This window comes from Dermochelys coriacea, chromosome 6 (genome assembly GCF_009764565.3).
Source record: "Dermochelys coriacea isolate rDerCor1 chromosome 6, rDerCor1.pri.v4, whole genome shotgun sequence".
NCBI lineage: Eukaryota > Metazoa > Chordata > Testudines > Dermochelyidae > Dermochelys > Dermochelys coriacea.
Window position 1 is genome coordinate 20,253,787 of NC_050073.1, and position 21,291 is coordinate 20,275,077.

Here is a 21,291-nt window from a genome sequence, read left to right on the forward strand (position 1 = left end):
CTTAAACATAAAACAAGGCAGCCACCATAAAGAGAAAGGATAGTAAAAAAATACCTGATGTGGATTCAGTCTGATACCTACTTTTGCTTGCAACCTAGCTGCTAAGAAAAATTACAGTCATGCATGTGGTTTCTCTCAGACTCAGAGACCTGGCAAACTTTTACCAATGTTGGACTGTAAGACATTGCTTGCAGTTTGCCTTTCTGGTCACAAGATCACAGCATTGCTGCAAAATGTGGAGTTGTCTCAGCATCTAAACCAGACATAGAGAGAAGACAAAGATATGAAGGAGACATAACATGAAGAGGGAAAATGACTAGGGAGGGAATGAAAGGAGGAACCTCAGATTCACATTTAGTTGTAGCTCAAACTTCAGTTGAAGCCAAGGGAGCTGGTGATGTCATCTATTTCTTTCTCCCTGGCTCAGGCCAAAAGACTGTGGTGGCAGCAGTAGTTATAACAGGGAAGCTCACTTCTTACCACAGTTTAATTTATATGATCCAGTATTTCTGTCTCTAACTTTTTACTTCTATAAACAACTTTGTAAGATGAGCCAAGTTGGACCACTACCTTTGACAATTTAGAATATAGGTCTTAGCACACCCACACACTTGTTTCTTGGGCTACAGCATGGTTGCTACTTATTTCAATGTACACATCTAAAGTCAAAGTGCAGCAACATTGACCACCTGGCTTTAAAAATCCACTTCTAATTTAGAGAAATGATTCTGGTTGCACATTCTTGGTATTGAGGAAGCCCAGATGGAGACATCCGTAGACAAAAATTTCAGCTTGTTTCCTTTAAGTGATTTGTTCCTTAACCCTTCCATTTAGTTTACTTAGAAAGATTTAATGCTGTCACTGCAGTACACATTCAGGTCTGGCACTAGCCAGTTCACACTGTGGCTGCAAATATGAGACAATAAGAGTGCCTGGGTTCTTCATTACTGCGTGAAGTATTGTTTCTTCAAATAAGGCTGTGCCCCAGCATTAGAATTGCTGCTTAAACCAAATGGTGTAAAAGCTGTTCAGAACATCCCCTTTTAAAATACGCTTCCTATTTAATTTGCAAGATTCCTTATAGAGGCTGACAACGGAGTTTATATCACAAACATAATTCCTCCTTTGGGCTTCTGGAACAGTGAATCTGGGTTTACAAGCCTTCTCTTAGCTCCTTCTCTTGCATTCCGCTGAACTTTCCCTTAAACGATTGTTATTCCCTATTTAAGATAGAAAAAATACTGCTGCTACATAAAAATGTACTTCATCCCCTCATCTGCTCTTCCCTCAAATACCAAATTGAATTAATACCTGTTTGATACTCTCCAAGGGTTAGGCTCATCTTCTTGAATAAAAGAAGACGGTCCTGATCCTGCTCTTTAAACACAATTTAAGTGAATTAAACGACTGATGTATAGTTTATTCTAGAGCATTTCTGAAAGGTGTGGGCACTGCACTGACAGCACCTAAATTGGAAAACTAAGTTGGTAAACTATCCTCAGAACAGGTATTTCACAGGCATCAGTAGGACAAGCTTCCACATACATTTTTGGGACAGGTTTCAGAGTAGCAGTCGTGTTAGTCTGTATTCGCAAAAAGAAAAGAAGTACTTGGGGCACCTTAGAGACTAAAAAGCTTTTGTGAGCTACAGCTCACTTCATCGTGAAGTGAGCTGTAGCTCACGAAAGCTTATGCTCAAATAAATTTGTTAGTCTCTAAGGTGCCACAAGTACTCCTTTTCTTTTTGGGACAGTTATTCCTAGAAAGGATTCCATCACTGAACAAGGATCAAAGCATTAAGATCAGTCTTGCAGACCACTCAGTTCTTTCCCAAGACTTGCCAACAAACGCATCAAATATAGTAGGTCGTATGATCAGTGAAACTGTCAGCTAGGAAGTGAACTGAGACCATCAAGCCATTTCTGAAGACACTGAATAGCCATTTGTCATAGGTGGCCCCACCTGGAGTGCTCTCTTGTGGCAGGCCATGGCATGTCAGGTGTGCTTGCCTCAGCTTCCCTTCAGTTCACCAATTAAACAAAAAAAAAGTCTCCCCCAATGTCTACTCAAAATCCTATCTTTGGACATAGTACCACGTACATATAAAATAATCCATAAAACCCTCATAGTAAAAGCCATTCCCTCAATTCCCCACAGTACAACACAGAAATGTACAGAAATTTTTCATGCTCCTCATGCACGAGTAGACTAGCACTCAGTTCCCAATTGCTCTCAGCCCTTGTTCCAGGTCCCCATTGTCCAGGCCATCCACCTGAAAGTGATCAGTCCCATGACTTATCTGCCTAAAACATAGTCCAACAACTCAGCCCTTTCCCCCCCTCCCAGAACTGGCTCAGGAAGGTCCACAAACCAGCCCCTTTGCTGGTCTCCTAGCCAATTCCTCATTATTACCCAAGTGAAGGTCTGCAGAGCTTCCTGCTCTCTGCAGACTGTCTCTCCCAAGCAGTGATTATCTGCCCTTTTCCTTTGCTCCACCAATCCATGATCTCAGATTCTTCTGAATCATGAGGTATCTTTCTCACTGACTCTCTCATTGGGAACCTTTATAGCCTCTAGATGCCACCCCACCCTTTTAAACTGACAGAATGGGAACACCTGTTCTGACATAGGGGAACAGGACCTACTTCAATTACAGAGGTCAGCCACCATGTGACACCATTAGAGTAAAAGCTCTTGTATCTGATAAGGACGCTGCAGCATCTCATCTGTTCTCTTGTGGCTGTATGCTCAGATTTGCAAGGAGGATTTCTCAAGAACAGAGTGTAGGCTCCCACTCAAGACTTGGTATGACAGTTGGTCCTTTTTTCAATCAGTTTTTCACATCTGTCTTTCTCAAAGTGTTCATAATGTTTATTGATAATTGCTATACAATAGGATCTGTCCCTGGCTGTGTCTTTGAAGTTCTCAACTTATGCAGCATAAATATTGCTATTCTGATTAAGGGGGAGGGGTCTTTGAAACCTTTACACTGACAACCCCTACTCCGCTTTCCAAGTTTCAGCTCACCATAGACATGAAGAATCCTCTAGCACCATCCACTCTGATGAGACTGTCCATCTAAGCTGAGCTTCAATCATTGCCTTGATGCTCGTTGGTTTTGCTCTTTCAAAGGACATGTGAAATTTTTCAAGTGGATGAGTCTTCAATGAACTGTTCATGTTTCACACCATAATAAAAGGGATGCTATCATACTGCACAGTACATCATCCATTTTGGCAGTTTGATGGTATGTTGGTTGAATATCCTATAGCGAAGTCGTCCAAAAGCCTGGATTGCCTTTCATATTTTGTTTGGTATTTCTTAATCCAGGAAACTGTCACTTGAGATGGTACTACCAAAGTGACGGATGCTCTTTAGTTCTATACCACCCTAACGCCAAGTGTAGATGCAGCCTTAGCATGCTGGGAATGGGCATTTATCCCTCATAGTTACACTCCACCTGGTTTAGACAGGCAGCGGAAGCAGTGTTGCCATGCGTGGCCGCTGCCACACATTTAACAGCTCCTTGGAGGCAGAGGCGAGAGCTGGATGCAAAGTGAGGACCAATTAAACAGAATCATTCAGCGTACTCCACACTGCAATTAAAACCTGCAGCTGGCCCAGGCTCCTTGGGCTGTGGAGCTGTTTAACTACAGTGTACACTTGCCGCCCTGGACTACAGCCCGAGCTCTGGGGCTCTCCCACTTTGCAGGGTCCTAGAATTCAGGCTCTAGCCTGAGCCCGAAATTCTACACTGCAATTAAACCAGCCCTACAGCATAAACGTATGTCAGTTGGCCCAGGCCAACCATGTGTGTAACTGAAGAGTAGACATACCCTCAGAGTGAAACTGTCCTCGCATTCAGAGATACTACCTCTCGTTCTATACCCCATATATATATATGTGTGTAGATTTAAAAAAAAAAAAGGTAGATAAGCCATCCCCATTCAACAGACGGGCAAAACAAGGTGATTTCAAGGTCAGAGTAAGTTATTGACAAAGAATCATGTTTAGCAGTACTCTGCAGGCAAATAAAAAAAAAATTAGCTTCACCACACAAAAATTAGGACTGTCAAACTATTAAAAAAATGTAATTAATGTATGGGAGACGATGCGATCAGCTTCTTATTTACCACGTCACCTGAAAGTGACATGGTAAATAAGCATTATCTTCCATACATGTAAACAAACTTGTTTGTCTAAGCCATTGGCTGAACAAGAAGTAGGACCGAGTGGACTTCTGGCTCTAAAGTTTTATATTGTTTTGTTTTTGAGTGCAAGTTATGTAAAAAAAATTTATGTTTTTAAGTAACATTTCCACAATAAAGAGATTGCACTACAATACTTGTATGAGGTGAATTGAAAAAATACTATTTCTTTTTTACAGTAAGAAATATAAAAAAAAAAGTGAGCATTGTACACTTTGTATTGTGTTTTAATTGAAATCAAAACGTAGAAAACATCCAAAAATATTTGTAATAAATTTAAATTGACATTCTATTATTAACAGTCTGATTAAAACTGCGATTAATTGCAATTAATTTTTAATCAAGTTAAATTGCTTTTGAGTTAATCACTTGAATTGCGATAAATTGATCACCCAAAAAAAAAAAAAAAATAGCACATGGTAAGTAAGTGAAAGATTTCAGACCTCAAGCAATAAAACCTATAAGTTACAGGAGCTGATTCCCTTAACTCATTCTCTCTGAGGAACATGAACAATACAGAAGCAGGTTAGTTTATCACCCTGCACCTCTTTGCTGATTTGCAAGTCCGTGCATGCACATTTATAAACATATTTCATGAAGCAACATCAATAGGATGAAGTGTCATGACCAGGCCAGGATGAAAGGGAGAAAAGTAGTCAAGTCAATCTATTCACGGAGAGAGAGACTGACACACGCACACGCATGCACACACGCAGACAGCCTGCAAGACTTCATGCTTCTCCAGAAATAACAGATAAATGCAAAATTTCTTCCAGAAAACTAGACATACCTTGAGCCTAAGAAGGTTTGCAGATTGTTTCACTAAAGCTTAACTGCAGTCTCAAACTGAAGGACATCTTTGCCATCACCACAGTATCATTCTGTCCAAAGCTGGATGAAAGTCTTGTGTGATAGACAGATGTTGCCCTCACTAAACAGAACCGACTGGCTGCCACAAAGGACCCATCAATTGGCTGATGGTCCTTGCTGTGCCTGCCAACCATTGATTTCTACCCTGTTGGTGTAGTGAATCTTCCTTCTGCACGTGTGGTATCATTTATCCCAACCTCTGCAATATGCTGCACCCTGCAGTACCCTCCGTTTTTGAAGAGTAAACCAAGATAAGTTACCTTCTGAAAAAAGTAGCTCATCTATCCATTCCTCTGTCTAGCTATTTCTCTCACACATTAATATCAAAGCATTCTTATTCAATCAATTGCTTATCTAGTTGATATTCTTAGAAGTATGAATAATAGCGACCACCACCTAGCTGTATGAGAGTCGATGAAAACAGCTATACAAGTACTTTACAAAGGAGGTTCCCCACTTTACTGACAGGGAAACTAAAGCACAGGGAGTTGAAGTCACTTGCCAAAGTTCACCCAGCAGGTCAGTGGCAGAGCCAAAAAAGGAACCCAAGTCTCACTGCCAGAAGCTGGGAATGGGCGACGGGATGGATCACTTGATGATTACCTGTTCTGTTCGTTCCTTCTGGGGCATCTGACAGTGGCCAATGCCAAAAGACAGGATACTGGGCTAGATGGACCCTTGCTCTGACCCAGTACGGCCATTCTTATGTTCAATTCCCTGTCCAGTGCCTTAATTGTTCTTCCTGTTGTGTATTTCATAACATCTTTTGATTTTAAGTGCAATTACCAGGAGAGAACCACTGTGGGATAACTACAAAAATGGTATTACCTGGAGTCTAGTTTCTAATATCTCCTTCCTCTTCACCCCACTAAAAAAAATATTCATATCAATCACCTGAATTGGGCTAGGGTAGAAATCCTTGTTCTAACAAGCCATGCAGCTCTTTCCATCCAGCGTCCCTTCGCCTGCCAAGTCAAGTGAAAGGGGAGATGAACTGCAGCTATTCTATGTACTTGCTCATAAATAGATGCATTCTCACTAGCCAGGGTTTCCCTTAACTTTCTCTTGTTAGAAGTGTTCAGTTTATATGTTGTTGGATCCTGTTGGACAGGTAATGGTAGTCTACCTTCTGGTGGAACTTTATGCAACAAAATAGTATATTTCTCTATCTGTAAGAAGAAATATAACAAATTAGTACATAAGGCTGATTACTTCGAAGAGCTTCTTTTTGATTGTCAGATGGCTCTTCAAACCCCTTATTTTTACCACATTTTTCTTCTTAACTATATTTAGGAGATGATACTTTGATATAAGAGCCCCCACATGGCCTGTACTCATGTATACATACATGGTAACCAGTAAAAAACTCAGACTTGCATAGTAGTATTAAACTTAAATTCTTTGTACGCTACAGCCACTACAGGGCAAGACTAGCAAAATGGAGTGTCAGATATGCACACATTGTATGTGTGCATGCTCTTGCACAGGTAGTACAGAGAATTTCAGAATGGATATTTGGGAAGTTGGTTAGGTCCAAAGTTTGACATACCTTTTTCTCCCCCAAAGAAATGGGTCTGTATTCTTAAACAAAAAGACCTGAGAGAGTGAAGGATGAAACATTTGAGTGTAACACTGCCATCAAGGTTTTTACTATAAATTGGGTAAAATAAGCCCTTAATCATGGAAGATATTTGTGGACTTACTTTGAAGGAAACCACTTCCTGTTATAGGGTATATGGGTCCTCTCTCAACACTGGCCGTAAGTACCAGACTATGCTAGCCAGGTCACTAGAGAACTGGGGCACCAATTTATATTCAGTATGTTATAAAGTAATACATGCAATCTCCAAGAGATCTTCTGAAACGAACAGCTGCACAGATCCAGGAATGAGAGCTGATGAGGCATGTTGGTAATGCTATTACAACACAAAAGAAAACTGGCTTTTCAAATTCAGAGGGCCTAATGCAAAGCCCACTGAAGTCAACGGAAAGGCTCCCTTTACCTTCAGTGGTTTGGACCAGGATCATACATCTGAACGCTGCTTCCCCCCCCCGCCCGGAGATATGCTAATGAGCCACTTCACCTTGAACGGACCCTTGAAATGTGTGTCAACTGCTTATGCTAAACAATCTGTTTTACCTTCTATTTAGCTGTGATACCCTAAACACATGCTCCAGACCTGAAGAAGAGCTCTGTGTAAGCTCAAAAACTTGTCTCTCACCAACAGAAGTTGGTCCAATAAAATACATTACCTTACCCACTTTGTCTAATACTTGACTAGTGATACAAGGAATCATTATTTTGCTATCAATTCTCTCTCAGGATTTTAAGATTAGGTTGAGTGGGGTAAACAATACCCAAGTATTCCAGTAACTTTTCACAAAGTGATCCTGCCCCATCATTTCTATTCTATTTACTTACATACAGTAAATAAATTGTTTAGTAACCCACTTACATCGTAATACAATCAAACTTCAGTAGATTCTCTTCAAACTTATAAATTTTGGTAGAAGACTTGCGTTAACTGTGATTGCCTGAACCCTCTTAGCTCTGCTCTGTCATTTCTCTCTCAGGTTCTGGTTATTTTTCCCCCCTTTCTTTTTTTCTAATCCATACTGCCAAAGAGTACTGCAGTGTTCCAGGGTCAAAGCACTATACAGGGAAAGCTGGCAAAGTATTGCAGCAATGTTCCTGGACTGCACAGACTGGTTGTCCCTATAGTCTGTTCTGTAAGGTGCGTCCAGGCAGAAGTCCTATAATCATTGTGCGTAAGTGCTTTGGAAAAAACATTGAATAATGTACGATGTTCCGAAATATAATGATAAACATTTTAAAATTTAAATATTTTCCTCTCTTATTTTTAATGTTGACAATTGTTGAATTTGTAGCTCTAAGAACAGAAGTTCTCTATCCACAAAATCGGCACTGCATGGATGGCAGAAATGCATCTTTTTACTCCACCATGCTGGCAATATATTGTAGCCTTGACCTGGAGGACCCACCATGAAAGAATAGGTCAGTTCCCATGGTCATTCACCCCCGGGCCCTCTGGTGAGAATACCAACAAAGGTTTCAGTTTTGATGCTGGTTATTACCAGGACACCTTTCTCCTAGGATGGATACTCTCCAACCACCATTTGATGGTGGTAACTTTAAGTTCACTTCCATCCTTAACTCCAGTGAACAAGGTGAAAGGCTCTGTATCCGACTACCAGTCTCTTAAGTTCTCCAGTTCTAAGAATTACTTTTTACGCTTCCTTTTACTTGCTCTCCCCTGCAAACTTCCTACCTTAGGTTGGAGAGAAGATGTTCCCTCCACATTCTACAGCTAGCTAGTCCATGTTGTTCCAAGCGTCAGTCAGAAAGGAACTTGCTAAGAAGTCTCGTTAGATAAATCCTCCCTTTCCCTGCACCCCAGCCCATACTCAAGATTAAGACTGTAGTCCTGAATATGGCAATTTAGACTAGGGAGGCAGTGTGGCCTGGTGAATTAGGTCAGAAGATGACCTGAAGAACTCTGTGTAAGCTTGAAAACTTGTCTCCCGCACCAACCAAAGTTGGTCCAATAAAAGATATTACCTCACCCACCCTGTCTCTCTAATCTCCTGAGACCAACATTGCTACAACAACACTGCATATGAGTTTACAGAGATATTCAGCACAGAAGCTTCTGTGAACACAAGAGATTTTTAGGACTCTTATTCCCAGGAAGGTATATAAAAACAGTATCAAAAGGGATTTAAGAGATTCGAAGGTGGAGCTGGGGGGGGACTGCATGGCAAAATGAAATGCTTTAAGAAACTGCTGGGCTAAGGGCTTTGTTTATTTGTACATTTCCGCTTTGAAACAAAGTGACACCTAAAGTAAATTTCCTAAAACAATGCTAAAATATTTGACATGCACTTGTCTTTATCCACAGGAAGCACCAACAAAATATAAACATTTCTAACTGCCCCAAGTCACAGCACTCAACCTTGACTCAAACTCAGCTGTCCAAAGAATCAACATAATGCTTCAGATCTGCCACCACCAGAATGTGTTATTGTAGGCAGAGGAAGATTACTTCCTCCCAAAGTGCTTTGCCACCTCCCCATGCTCCAACAGAGCAACGCACTTAAACACATATTTAACTGTAGATATGTGCTTTACTCTATTGGGGCCTTAACCATAAATGGTTAAGTACAATCACTCATGTCATTCACAAATCTGGAGCAGGGCCAAGTGTAAGCTCTTACTCCTGGGGAAATTCTGTGCCACTGCACGCATGCACAACTCATGTCCCCTACAGATTTCTTTGCTTCCCCACAGAAAAATGACTTTCTGGTGGGGAAGCAAAGGGACGCTGCAAGAGCAGCCACACCTCCCCTCCCTCCCCCGAGCAGCAAGGTGCATTGTTTCAAGTGCCCAGAGCAGCCAGCAGAGAGGTAAATTGCCATGGGGGAGGGAAAACGGGACACATCCATGGGTGTAGTTTGCAGGGGCAGAGCGGGCACTGCCCTCCCAAAGAGGGGAGAGGGGGCACGCAGTGTCACTGCCCCTGCTCTTTTCTGCAAGTGCTGAGCTACTCAACACTTGCTCTGCTCAGCCTGCCGGGAGGGAGGGTGCTCAATCATTCCCACGCTTCATCTCCCCCTGGGCATGTTTCTGGCTCCTCTCCCCACAAGCTGGGCCTGAGAAGGGAGCAGAAGAGGTGGCATAGAGCAGCTCCTCTCCTGCCGGGTGAGGGAGGGTGGCTGCTCTGGCTCACTGACTCTACAGCAGCCTCCTGGGTCCTAGTGCTGGTCATCTTCCCCTTCTGTGAGTGCTAGGTGCCCTGCATGGCCACCCTCCTGGTTCCAATACAATGGTGAGTGCCTCTGGTGGGGTGGGGTGGGGCGGGGCAAGAGAAAGGGTAGAAAGGGGGAGCCCAGCATGTGGCATCTCCTCAGCTGTAGCTGGGGCTCCCCCATTAAAGCAGGCCCATCCTCTCCAACACTGACAGCAGAGGTATGACTCCAGGCAGCAGTAAGGGCCAGTCAGGCAGGGGGAGAGAAGCCGAGAACTGGCACATACACACACCCCCTCCCAAAAATATAGCAATCAAACTATACCTATGATGCCCTGTCTGGTGGTTTCTACCCTGCAGTGGTCTCAACTACTAGTCCCAGTTGGGCTGAGGGTAGGGAAGGAGGAGACTTCCTCCTCCCCTGCAAGGAGCAGCCAAGGCTAGGACTGCCCCCAGAAACCTTCCCCGGCTGCAGGAAGAGCCGCACCCTCCCACTTCCTGCCCCCATCACCCATCAGCAGCAGGGGGAGGGGTCAATGTGTGGGGAGATGCTCCTGTCCACTCAACCCCCATGCATGAGGACCTTCCCCCATACCCAGACCCCCTTCCCCATGGAGCCTCACCCCTCCACACACAGAACCCCCACCAAGCCTCAGCCCCTGCACCTGACCCACCCCAACTAAGCCCCACCCCCCTGCATCGAGACCCCTCCCACCCCAAGAAGCCCCACCCTCTATACCTGAATCACCCAGCATGCTCCACTCCCCCAACACCCAGACCCCCTACTGAGCCTCCCACACACAGAGCCCCCTGCCAAGCCCCATCTTCACCTGGACCCCCCCTGCAGAATCCCATTGTCCCTGCACCTCGAATCCCACAACAAGCCCTTGTGGATCCAGATCCCCCCCTGCACTGAGACCCCCCACTGAGACACCTGCATCCAGACTGCTCCACACAAAACCCTTTCATCCCACATATAGACCCCTCCACACTTGGATTCTGCTGGGCTGAGCCTGCCTGCCCACATCTGATGCACCTGGCGCAGAGGAATAGCGGCCTGGGGTGTTTCTGGAACTGGCCCAGATCTTGTGCTGAGTCAGGATTGGGGCACAGCCTCACCATTGAGTCCATATCCCGGGGGGAGAGGAAGGCATGGGCTGCAGGGTCATCTCCCACCTCCGTGCAGCCTGTGGCCTGTGCTTCCCCCCGTCGTGCTGGAGCCTCCACATTTATTTCTTAACAAATAATTTGCAGAATTTTAAAATAGTGTGCGCAGAATTTTTTATATTTTTGGCACAGAATTTGGCAGGGCTTCAGCCAACTAAGACATCTAGTTCCATCTCCACACCTATGACTAAGTTCCTCTAAACTCATGACACTACACTGTCTGCCGCCACCACCACCACACCAGAGGCTGTTCTATATGAACCAGGAGGTAAGGCTGCAAGGGGAAAGAGAGGGATGGATATTAGGGAACACCTTCTTTGTTGCAGCCCTCTGGCAACAGGGATGCGTGGGATGGTGCTCAGGCTGGGTGTGCTCATCTGTTGTGGGGCTTTATGCAACCATGTAGGTAGCACAACCCTACTGCTGCCACTGTTCCCTATGAGAAGGGTGTGTCGTTGTTCTGTTTTTAAAAGACTTTATGGGAAGACAACACAATTTCCTAGTCAAATGCCTAGTCATTAAGTATACACTGAAGCTGTTCTCCACCTCCATAACTTTATTTAGGTGTTTGTATGGATGGGGGGGGACATTTTACAAATTCTAAATGCATACAATGAACAGTCATTTCAACTGGTTTTATGGGTCAAGTTCTAGTATTTTTAAAAGATTTACTCACCAAGACTGTTGTGGCATCAGCCCGTCAGGTCATTGCCAGTGTTCTTTTTATAATTACTTCACTTGACAAAGTTTAGCTTCCCCCTTTAACTACCACAACAATACACGACTCTAAACACAGCCTGCTGGATAGATATAAAATATCCTTACCACATCTTTCAATTAAAAGTAGGGCGTTCTGCTTCCTTAATGGTGTCTGAACAAACATAAAAAGCTACAGGAAAGGAGAAACTGTCAACTCTCATGCTATCTACAGAATTGATCAGCACACCACCAGAAGTTGCAAACCCAATTCTCTGTGGAAGGCTTTACTTAAAAGCAACCCAGACAAGCACCTAATCTGGGAATGCCTGATTGCCTGGAGAAGAAGTGTACTACCCTAAAACTGATTTAGAGTTCTGGACTTTCAAAGTCTCTGTTTACCGTATATTTTGCTTGGGCTTGATCGTAAGTTATTAATGCATGATGGTACCCAAGCCTAGGTTCATGGTATCTATGGAACTAACTCAGACCAGAGGAAATCAGATTTTTCATGGCCACAATTCACTGACTCTGGAAGTACAGCAACTAGCTGAACTCAGTGCCTGATCAGCACTGGTATTTGCTGAGCTGGGGCTGTCACCTGATCGCTCTTATAGGTGGAGGCAAATTGTTTCTCTTTAGAGAGGAGGAAGGTGACTGGCAGAAAAATGGTTTTCTTCATGAGGCTCTCTTAAACCCATTTAGCCTGCCCTTTACTCAGATAACCTATTGGCACTCTGTGGTGAGGCACTTCATGATAGAGCTCTTCCTCCATCAACACAAACAAGCCCACTGGTATTTATCTGGTGCATAAGCCCAGGATTCTCTTAGACAATTAGGAGGGAAGCTAATAATAACCCAGGAGACAAAACTGCCATGTATTTTTTTGAAATACGAAGTAGATTCAATTGACATACTTTTCTACGTTAGCCTTTGCTCTATATAATCAAGAGAGCAGGACTGACAGAGTGGCATTTTCTCCCTTGGCCACTGTGGACTGATTCCAGGCCATCTGTGTGGAATGCCAGACAGGACAGTCTATCTTTCCTGCAGAATAGCATAGTGGTGCCAGCCACTTCACTGCAACAAATGGAGGGGAGAGTGAGGGAGGAAGGAAGGGCAGGCAGGGAGCTTCTTTTGTTTTCCTTATTTGTTTGTTTGCTTTACTTGGGTAGAAAACAGAGTGCTTTCCTCTTGCCAAATTCACTCCCATGGTGAAATGTTCCCAATTACACTGTGGTGGAGAGAAAAAACGAAGTTTGCAATTAGAGCTGCAGGAGTTTGAACGTCACTTCTTAGGCAATAAGTGAGACTGCCAAGTATGCTGCATCTCTGCAAAGAACTCAAACCTGAGCAGATCAGCTACTACAATTATTTCTTCAATTACTTTTATAAAGTGCCTTTTCTTTAACAAAATACTCCAAAGTACGCTGAGTACTCATTATAAGCCTCTGTTACAAGTCAGCTTTCTATAAGCCATTTCACCATCTTTCAACTCTCCTCAGTTTTATATTTGCAACACCTGCAAAGAGCTGGATGGCTAATTCAGGGTTCTATAGAAACATAAAACTAGTTCTTACACTTTCACAGCGCACAGGGAGGTGGTTTTACATATCCTGTGCAAGTCAAATACTTCTCCTTGTGGGATTCTCTTTGTTGGAGCCCTAAAATCACTCATCCTTCGTATGTCTCAGAGCCCCAAATTGCAATGGTCTTTCTTCCACTCTCCGGAGACAGTCAATTCAGGGAGGAAACCTAAAAAGGCATTATACCTCACTCACATAAGAGAAGGAACTCACTCCCTGCATAGCAATCTCAGCTCCTGCCAGACCAGGAAACAAGAGTGTGGAATGAGATTCTAACCTGGACATTGCAGAACACTGTCCATGCACCAAGACAGTCCCAGGTGCTGGACTTTTTACATTATATTGCAAGACAATAGCCTCAGTTCCTTTCAATTTTGGTGCAATGGTGAAAGTTCCATTTGTTCCACATGCTGAGCAAATGGCAGACAGGAAAAATACAGATACAAGAGTCCGTTGGAGTTGAATGGTGAATCAACAATAGGTTCTCACAGGGCTGCAAGCCCCACCCTAAAAGATACAATCCCCCCCAAATATAAATACAATAATTCTGGGAGTTGCACAGCTGTTTAAGACTAAAGCAGAGCCAACACTAAAGATTTCCATTTGCAGACTAGGTCCTGAAGTCACACTCACCTTGATAAGTTTCACTGGACTTATCGTCCCTCTTTATGACCAATGGTTAGCCAGTGTATGTTTGAAGAAAAGGGTTAACCGGAGAGAGAAGGAGAAGAGAAGAAGAATGGCAACAAAAGCCAATGTTTAACCCCCACCTCCAAGGCAAAAAACAAAAACAAACAAAGCTACTCTATACCTACTGTAAGACCTCTGTCCAGTTTTGATTTTCCATGCAACTTCTGCCCACAAAAAGAGTGCAGCAATACACTAAAAGTAAACATATTTGGAAGATAAAACTTTGCCGTTTCCCACACAAATGTTCCAATCTTTTCCAGCAGAAACAGAGCAAAAAAAAAAAAAAAGGCTGTTTAAATCAGTTTGCCTAAAATAACCCATCTCTTATTACATGCCACTCCCTCCCTATGCTGAGGGATTTAGGAAGCATGTATTGCCATGATCTGACAAGAAGTAATCCAATAAGCCATAGATCCTCTCTTTCTCCTGGAGAAGGACAGAGCTGCTTTGACCCCTCCACCAAGGTCTTGTGTCCCCGCCTCACTTTTGCAACACACCAGCTTGCTGCATCGGCCACAGCTGGCGTTAGACACTCCTTTAAACAGGGTTATAGTAAGAACAACATGCATAGATACCCACATTCTGAAGGTTTCTTGTGCCACAAGAAAATCTTAATAGAATGTCTTACTTTTCTTCATCCTCCCTTCCCCCCTTCTACCTCCACTGGTCTAGTACTGTTCAAACTTGGTGGGCTTCCCAAGCAAAAAACTCTCACCTACCTGGTCTAATCTGGCTCTAGAGCTACCAGCTCCATTTACTCCCTCCTCACCACCAATGGAAACATTTAAAGAACAAAAACAGCTGCATCAGGATAAACCTACAGGGCTGCAACTCCCAGTACACTAGAGAGCTGTGAAACACTGTTGCTGAGCACAGTACACTTAGTTCTGCAACAAGTGTATCGAATCATTGCCTCTCATAACATGGTGCATAGGAATAATAAAGATAAAGCAACAAACGCCAGAATGTTTAGAAGTGGTTAAGAGAAAGCTCTCTGAATGGAGGCCAGGTTGAATGAACCTATTTGCACCCAGCAATTGCAGGCATCTTCTGTGAATGGATCTTACATACTGTACAAGAGGGGGTTCTCAAACTTTATTGCACTGTGCCCCCCTTCTGACAACAAAAAGTACTGCACCACCCCGTGAGGGGGGGACCAAGCCTGGGCCTGACCAAGTCCAAAGCCTCAGGCAGGGGGAGGAGCAAAGCCCAAACCCCATGCCCTGGGCTGGCGGGGGGGGGGAGGGGGGAGAGGGCAAAGCCAAAGCTCCAGGATTTCAGGCCCAGGCAGGAGGCCTGTAACCTGAGCCCCACAACCCAGGGCTGAAGCCCTCAGATTTCATCTTCAGCCCCGGCGACCCCATTAAAATGGGGTCCTGACCCCACAGTTTGAGAACTGCTGCTGTTGCACAATATGTTGCAGCACACCAGGAGGAAGGGGGTGAATTAACAGTTTCTATTTCTATAAGTTTAAGACAAGACCTTCCCCCTTAGAAAACAAACCCACTCCCTACTGTAGGCGAGTTAAGACTCATACAGCCACATAGCAAATCTTCTGAGAACATAATGCAGTGGATACTGTTAAATACTGCACATCCCAGTTTCACTTTCCCAAGTCATGTGACCAGTAGACTACCACCATGTGGTGCACAAAGGAGAGATCTGTGATGGAGGGGGGTTCTTTACCATTGTTCTTCTATAATCAGGTACTCTTATCAAGATTTCACTGCACATATAAAAGCAGCAGCAATCAATAGGCAAAAAGAAAAAAAGGTTGTGCGCACCAGGTCTGCTTTTATTTACATCTGCCCAGTCACACTGCATCTGATCCTAGAGCCTTCCATCTGGACAGAGGGAATCAATTCCTGTGCCCAATACATACCATATTCTCAGTTTACCAGCCTGATGTCTTAATACCAAGAGAAAGACCAGCGAGTGGAGACAACTAGAAGTAGGGACTTTTGTTGGATATCCTCATAGGTGGTGACAGAGCAAAGCAGAGATGGTGATGCTGCCAGACCAAATGATCATGTTGGTCCCTTCTGGCCTTATAGTCTAGGAGTCTAATATTGCAGAGTTTAGGTGCCTTGCTTTATTCACTTAGCAGCAGAACAATTCGTTGCACACATTAAAAACAGAATACTAATCTAATCTTATTTAAAATAATAATAAAAAAAGACTGAAATGCCATGCAAACTGCTGCTCCAGTCCAAAAATACTAATCAGTTTACAAAGCCTGAATCTTAACCTAGTGCTGTACATTTCTGGATACTGTGCCAGAGCTTATGTTAAATACAGCCATTTCACTATCACTTTCCAAAAAGTGCCCACTTTTAAAACTTTAATATTTGGTCAAATATTAAACAAAGTTTTTCCTTTCATTGGAAACTGGTTTAACAATCTGACAATGGATGCTATACTATTACCATCAGAAATTGTCACTTCCAGCAAGAGAATCACCAGCAGCAGGCAGCTTAGTAATGCTTAGTAATTCAAAGTTGTATATTCACAGTATATCTATACTGAGTAGTGCAGCTAACCTGGATTTTGCAGACTTGCTCACCTCAACCAGCTGCACATATAAAATACATAAATAGAGTCATATGTAGGGTAAAATTTAAGTTTCCTGTCCTAGACACTTTTTCTCTGCACTTACCTGCGGTTATGCAGTTTCATAATAAGAGTGAATACTCACACCACTGTCAGACTGTTTTATTCTTAGTATGGTATGCTAAGGCAATCCCCAAGATCACATGCTAACTGAAACAAGATTATATACCCTGGAAAAATTTCAAAACAAGCTAAAAATCAAACCCCAGCAACAGGCAAGAGTATTTCCATAAACCCATAAGCAGCACATGAACATGTGCATTTCTATACCAGCACTGAACAACTATGTTGGCTGCAAGAATGAGACTTCCTCCAGCTACATTTTTTACAGAACTGTTGTAGACAAGAAAACAGCAAACAGGATGTGTGCAGGAGGTATTCTGCACACATGTTACCAACTTGTTTCTGTAAGGGAGAGATTCTGGAGCTTTGGAAGGGAAGAAAGGAAGGACAGCTTCAAGCCTCGAGCTTTACAGACTGACAACACAGACAAAATATTAACAAGGGGAAGAGTGTGATAAGATTATGCTTAGAAAAGCTGTTGGCTTTGCCTTCTGGTTAGACAAGTAGCCCTACAAGAAATATAGATTTTAAGCAGGCTAAGAAAACACACCCCACACATTCTCAGTATGCATAAATCAAGATGTCATTGGCATTGGAAACACAAACCCAGCTTAACTCCATAGCTACAAGGCTTTTGTTAATCCCCCACTAACATTCCCACCAGGGTCCACAGCCTTCCTTTACTTCTATCACAAGACTTCTTGGTTTTATAACACACAAGGAAAGACCACCAAGTTCTCTTCTTATATATTCACTTATGAATGTTTCCTTCATGGGTATGACAACAAGTCACCCAAGGTTATTATTACAAGACACTTACAACTACTCCAATATCTTTACACATTAATTCATTGTAAATTCTTGCCGTAGCGCTCATGATTTTGGGTACTAACACAAGTGTAATTTAAAATACACCAACACAAAATATCCACATCCAATTGGTCTGATCTTCAAAAAAAAAAAGGATTAAGTTTTATTTATATATAAGGTTTGTTCATTCATCAATTACACCTTTTAAGAGATTTCAGTATGCAGGTAGTATTTACACAACAGCATTTAGCACACATTCATCTTTAGAGGTTATTTACAACAATCTCCCCCTAAACATCTTTAAAATAAGGCTGTTCCTTCAAATTAAAATATTTAGGTCCCTTGACCAGGTGTATTAAGTAACAAGCAATACAAACAGCATGCTGGAGAGGTAAATCAGAGTGATGGCAATCAACAACTCTGATCTGGTAAGTTTCTCTCTTGGCATTAGGCACATAAGATAGAAAACAAGGAGAGAGGGTTTTAACTTCCTTTTGACAAGATATGTAAGGAACATACCCTTAGTATGAAATCCTTAGGAAAGATACAAACAAGTCATTGGCACAAGTGATCTGAGAAAAAAGCCACTGAACCCTTTCTTCACATTTCATCTCCTGTATATGTAAACTATTTTCAAACACTTGCAGATAAGTTAGTAGCAATTTCATATGAGCTTCTTAAACCCCCTTTTGCAAATTTTTTGCAAATTTCGCAAATGTCTAAGTCCCAGAAGGAAAGCAAAGTGGTTTTACAGAACGTAGATGGATTTTCATGACAAAGGCCCATATGAGTTGCTACCTGAGGTCTGGTGCATTTCTGTTGAGAAGGTACCTCACATCTTTGTATGTACAAGAGTAGTGGCATAAGAGATATAGGGCTTTACGTTGTCTTACATTTTACATTTAGCTAAATGAGTGCAAACCCTGCATGAACACACTTAAATCTGTTTACAACTGGTTATCAATTCATCTTAATATAGTAATTTCTTGAGCAGGAGCGGGGAAGGCAAGGAAAGTTGTCAATTTAAAAACAAAGTTTGTAGTGAGGAAAGAATTCTAAGGAACAAGAAAGGGTCATCTTTAATAGCTAAACACAACCCACTTATCTTATGATGTGGTCCTGTTTAAGGCAATCTCTGGCTGATTAGTTGTTTGTGCTAGCCTTGCCATCTACAAGAAAACTTAAGTCCTATGCCTACCCCGATTCAGCCAACTGAATTTCATTTGGTAGTGCAAGAGTGTCATATATACAGTGTTGTACAGCAATGTTGGTTCCAGGATATTAGAGAGAGAGAGAGAGAGAGAGAGACAGACAGACAGACACACAAGGTGGGTGACATGATATATTTTAATGGATCAACTTTTGTTGATGAGACAAGCTTTCGAGCCACACAGGGCTCTTCTGATCTGAAGAAGAGCTCTGTGGGGCTCGAAAGCTTGTCTCTCTTAACAACAACAGGATTTGGTCCAATAAAATATATTGTCTCACCCACCTTGCTTCTCACATATACACATGAACACTTTAAATGTTTACTATGTAATAAGACAGTTTTTCCAACATTAATATAATCAGTGGAATGAAATTATACTTGGCCTGCTCAGTTAGGACTGGCCAATAACCGCATAGCTTTTCAAAACATATAGATTTCTTTTATGTTTTGAGTCAATGATTATTCTTTATATACAACAACATACTTGCTACGGCATGAAACTAAGAGTTAAAAGTAAGACAGCTACTACATTTCTTTTCCCTAAAGGCCTCTCCCCACCACCGCAGTTGGAAAAAAAAATAAAAATTTACACTTCAGTGTTAAAATGGGGTGATCCCACATAGTGATGTTATTTTTAGCAAAAGCACCCCCAGCCCAGGATCTCATCCCTGAACTGGATCTTCCCGGATGTAGATTCAGCCCAATTGAGGGATTACAATTAGCTAACTGTGCTTATAAAACAAACATTCAAGTGTACAGAGATTATGATTAAACAAAAAGAAATGCTGACTGATGCCAAACACTTCAAATTCAGATATAAAAGTCTACTAAAATCTGATCTTGTGAATCATCAAAAAGAAAAGGAGTACTTGTGGCACCTTAGAGACTAACAAATTTATTAGAGCATAAGCTTTCGTGAGCTACAGCTCACTTCATCGGATGCATTTGGTGGAAAAAACAGAGTAGAGATTTATATACACACACACAGAGAACATGAAACAATGGGTTTATCATACACACTGTAAGGAGAGTGATCACTTAAGATAAGCCATCACCAACAGCAGGGGGGGGAAGGAGGAAAACCTTTCATGGTGACAAGCAGGTAGGCTAATTCCAGCAGTTAACAAGAATATCAGAGGAACAGTGGGGGGTGGGGTGGGAGGGAGAAATACCATGGGGAAATAGTTTTACTTTGTGTAATGACTCATCCATTCCCAGTCTCTATTCAAGCCTAAGTTAATTGTATCCAGTTTGCAAATTAATTCCAATTCAGCAGTCTCTCGTTGGAGTCTGTTTTTGAAGCTTTTTTGTTGAAGTATAGCCACTCTTAGGTCTGTGATCGAGTGACCAGAGAGATTGAAGTGTTCTCCAACTGGTTTTTGAATGTTATAATTCTTGACGTCTGATTTGTGTCCATTCATTCTTTTACGTAGAGACTGTCCAGTTTGGCCAATGTACATGGCAGAGGGGCATTGCTGGCACATGATGGCATATATCACATTGGTAGATGCGCAGGTGAAGGAGCCTCTGATAGTGTGGCTGATGTGATTAGGCCCTATGATGGTATCCCCTGAATAGATATGTGGACAGAGTTGGCAACGGGCTTTGTTGCAAGGATAGGTTCCTGGGTTAGTGGTTCTGTTGTGTGGTGTGTGGTTGCTGGTGAGTATATGCCACAAGGGGCCACAACAATGGTTCCCGTAACCCACCCAGCAATATTGTTAATTTATCCAACTATACTCTTAGCCCAGCGGAAGAATCTGTCCTATCTCGGGGCCTCTCCTTTTGCCCCTCCACCCCCACGAACATGATACAGTTCTGTGGTGACCTAGAATCCTATTTTCGACGTCTCAGACTCAAGGAATATTTCCAACACACCTCTGACCAACATATTAACCCACAGAGACCTTCCTGCCAACACTACAAAAAGAAGGATTCTAGGTGGACTCCTCCTGAAGGTCGAAACAGCAGCCTGGATTTCTACATAGACTGCTTCCGCCGACGTGCACGAGCTGAAATTGTGGAAAAGCAGCATCGCTTACCCCATAACCTCAGCCATGCAGAACACAGTGCCATCCACAGCCTCAGAAACAACTCTGACATCATAATCAAAAAGGCTGACAAAGGAGGTGCTGTCGTCATCATGAATAGGTCAGAGTATGAACAAGAGGCTACTAGGCAGCTCTCCAACACCACTTTCTACAAGCCATTACCCTCTGATCCCAGTGAGAGTTACCAAAAGAAACTACAGCATTTGCTCAAGAAACTCCCTGAAAAAGCACAAGAACAAATCTGCACAGACACACCCCTGGAGCCAGGACCTGGGGTATTCTATCTGCTACCCAAGATCCATAAACCTGGAAATCCTGGACGCCCCATCATCTCAGGCATTGGCACCCTGACAGCAGGATTGTCTGGCTATGTAGACTCCCTCCTCAGGCCCTTCGTTACCAGCACTCCCAGCTATCTTCGAGACACCACCGATTTCCTGAGGAAACTACAGTCCATTGGTGATCTTCCTAAAAACACCATCCTAGCCACTATGGATGTAGAAGCCCTCTACACCAATATTCCACACAAAGATGGACTACAAGCCGTCAGGAACAGTATCCCCG

General features: G+C 42.9%; 1 protein-coding gene across 4 annotated transcripts in view; it reads right to left on the reverse strand.

Moving 5' to 3' along the window:
* The window catches only part of MOB2 (MOB kinase activator 2), a 166,366-nt gene that overhangs the window by 128,892 nt on the left and 16,183 nt on the right, over positions 1-21,291 (reverse strand). The window contains exon 1 of one of the 4 annotated variants that reach the window (XM_043517790.1): positions 11,688-11,889. The exons of the other annotated variants lie outside the window; for them this stretch is intronic. Within the exon in view, the coding sequence (XP_043373725.1) occupies positions 11,688-11,704 (17 nt within the window). The 5' untranslated portion in view covers positions 11,705-11,889. Of the gene's footprint in view, positions 1-11,687; positions 11,890-21,291 lie in introns of those variants that run through there. 4 annotated transcript variants of the gene reach the window in all.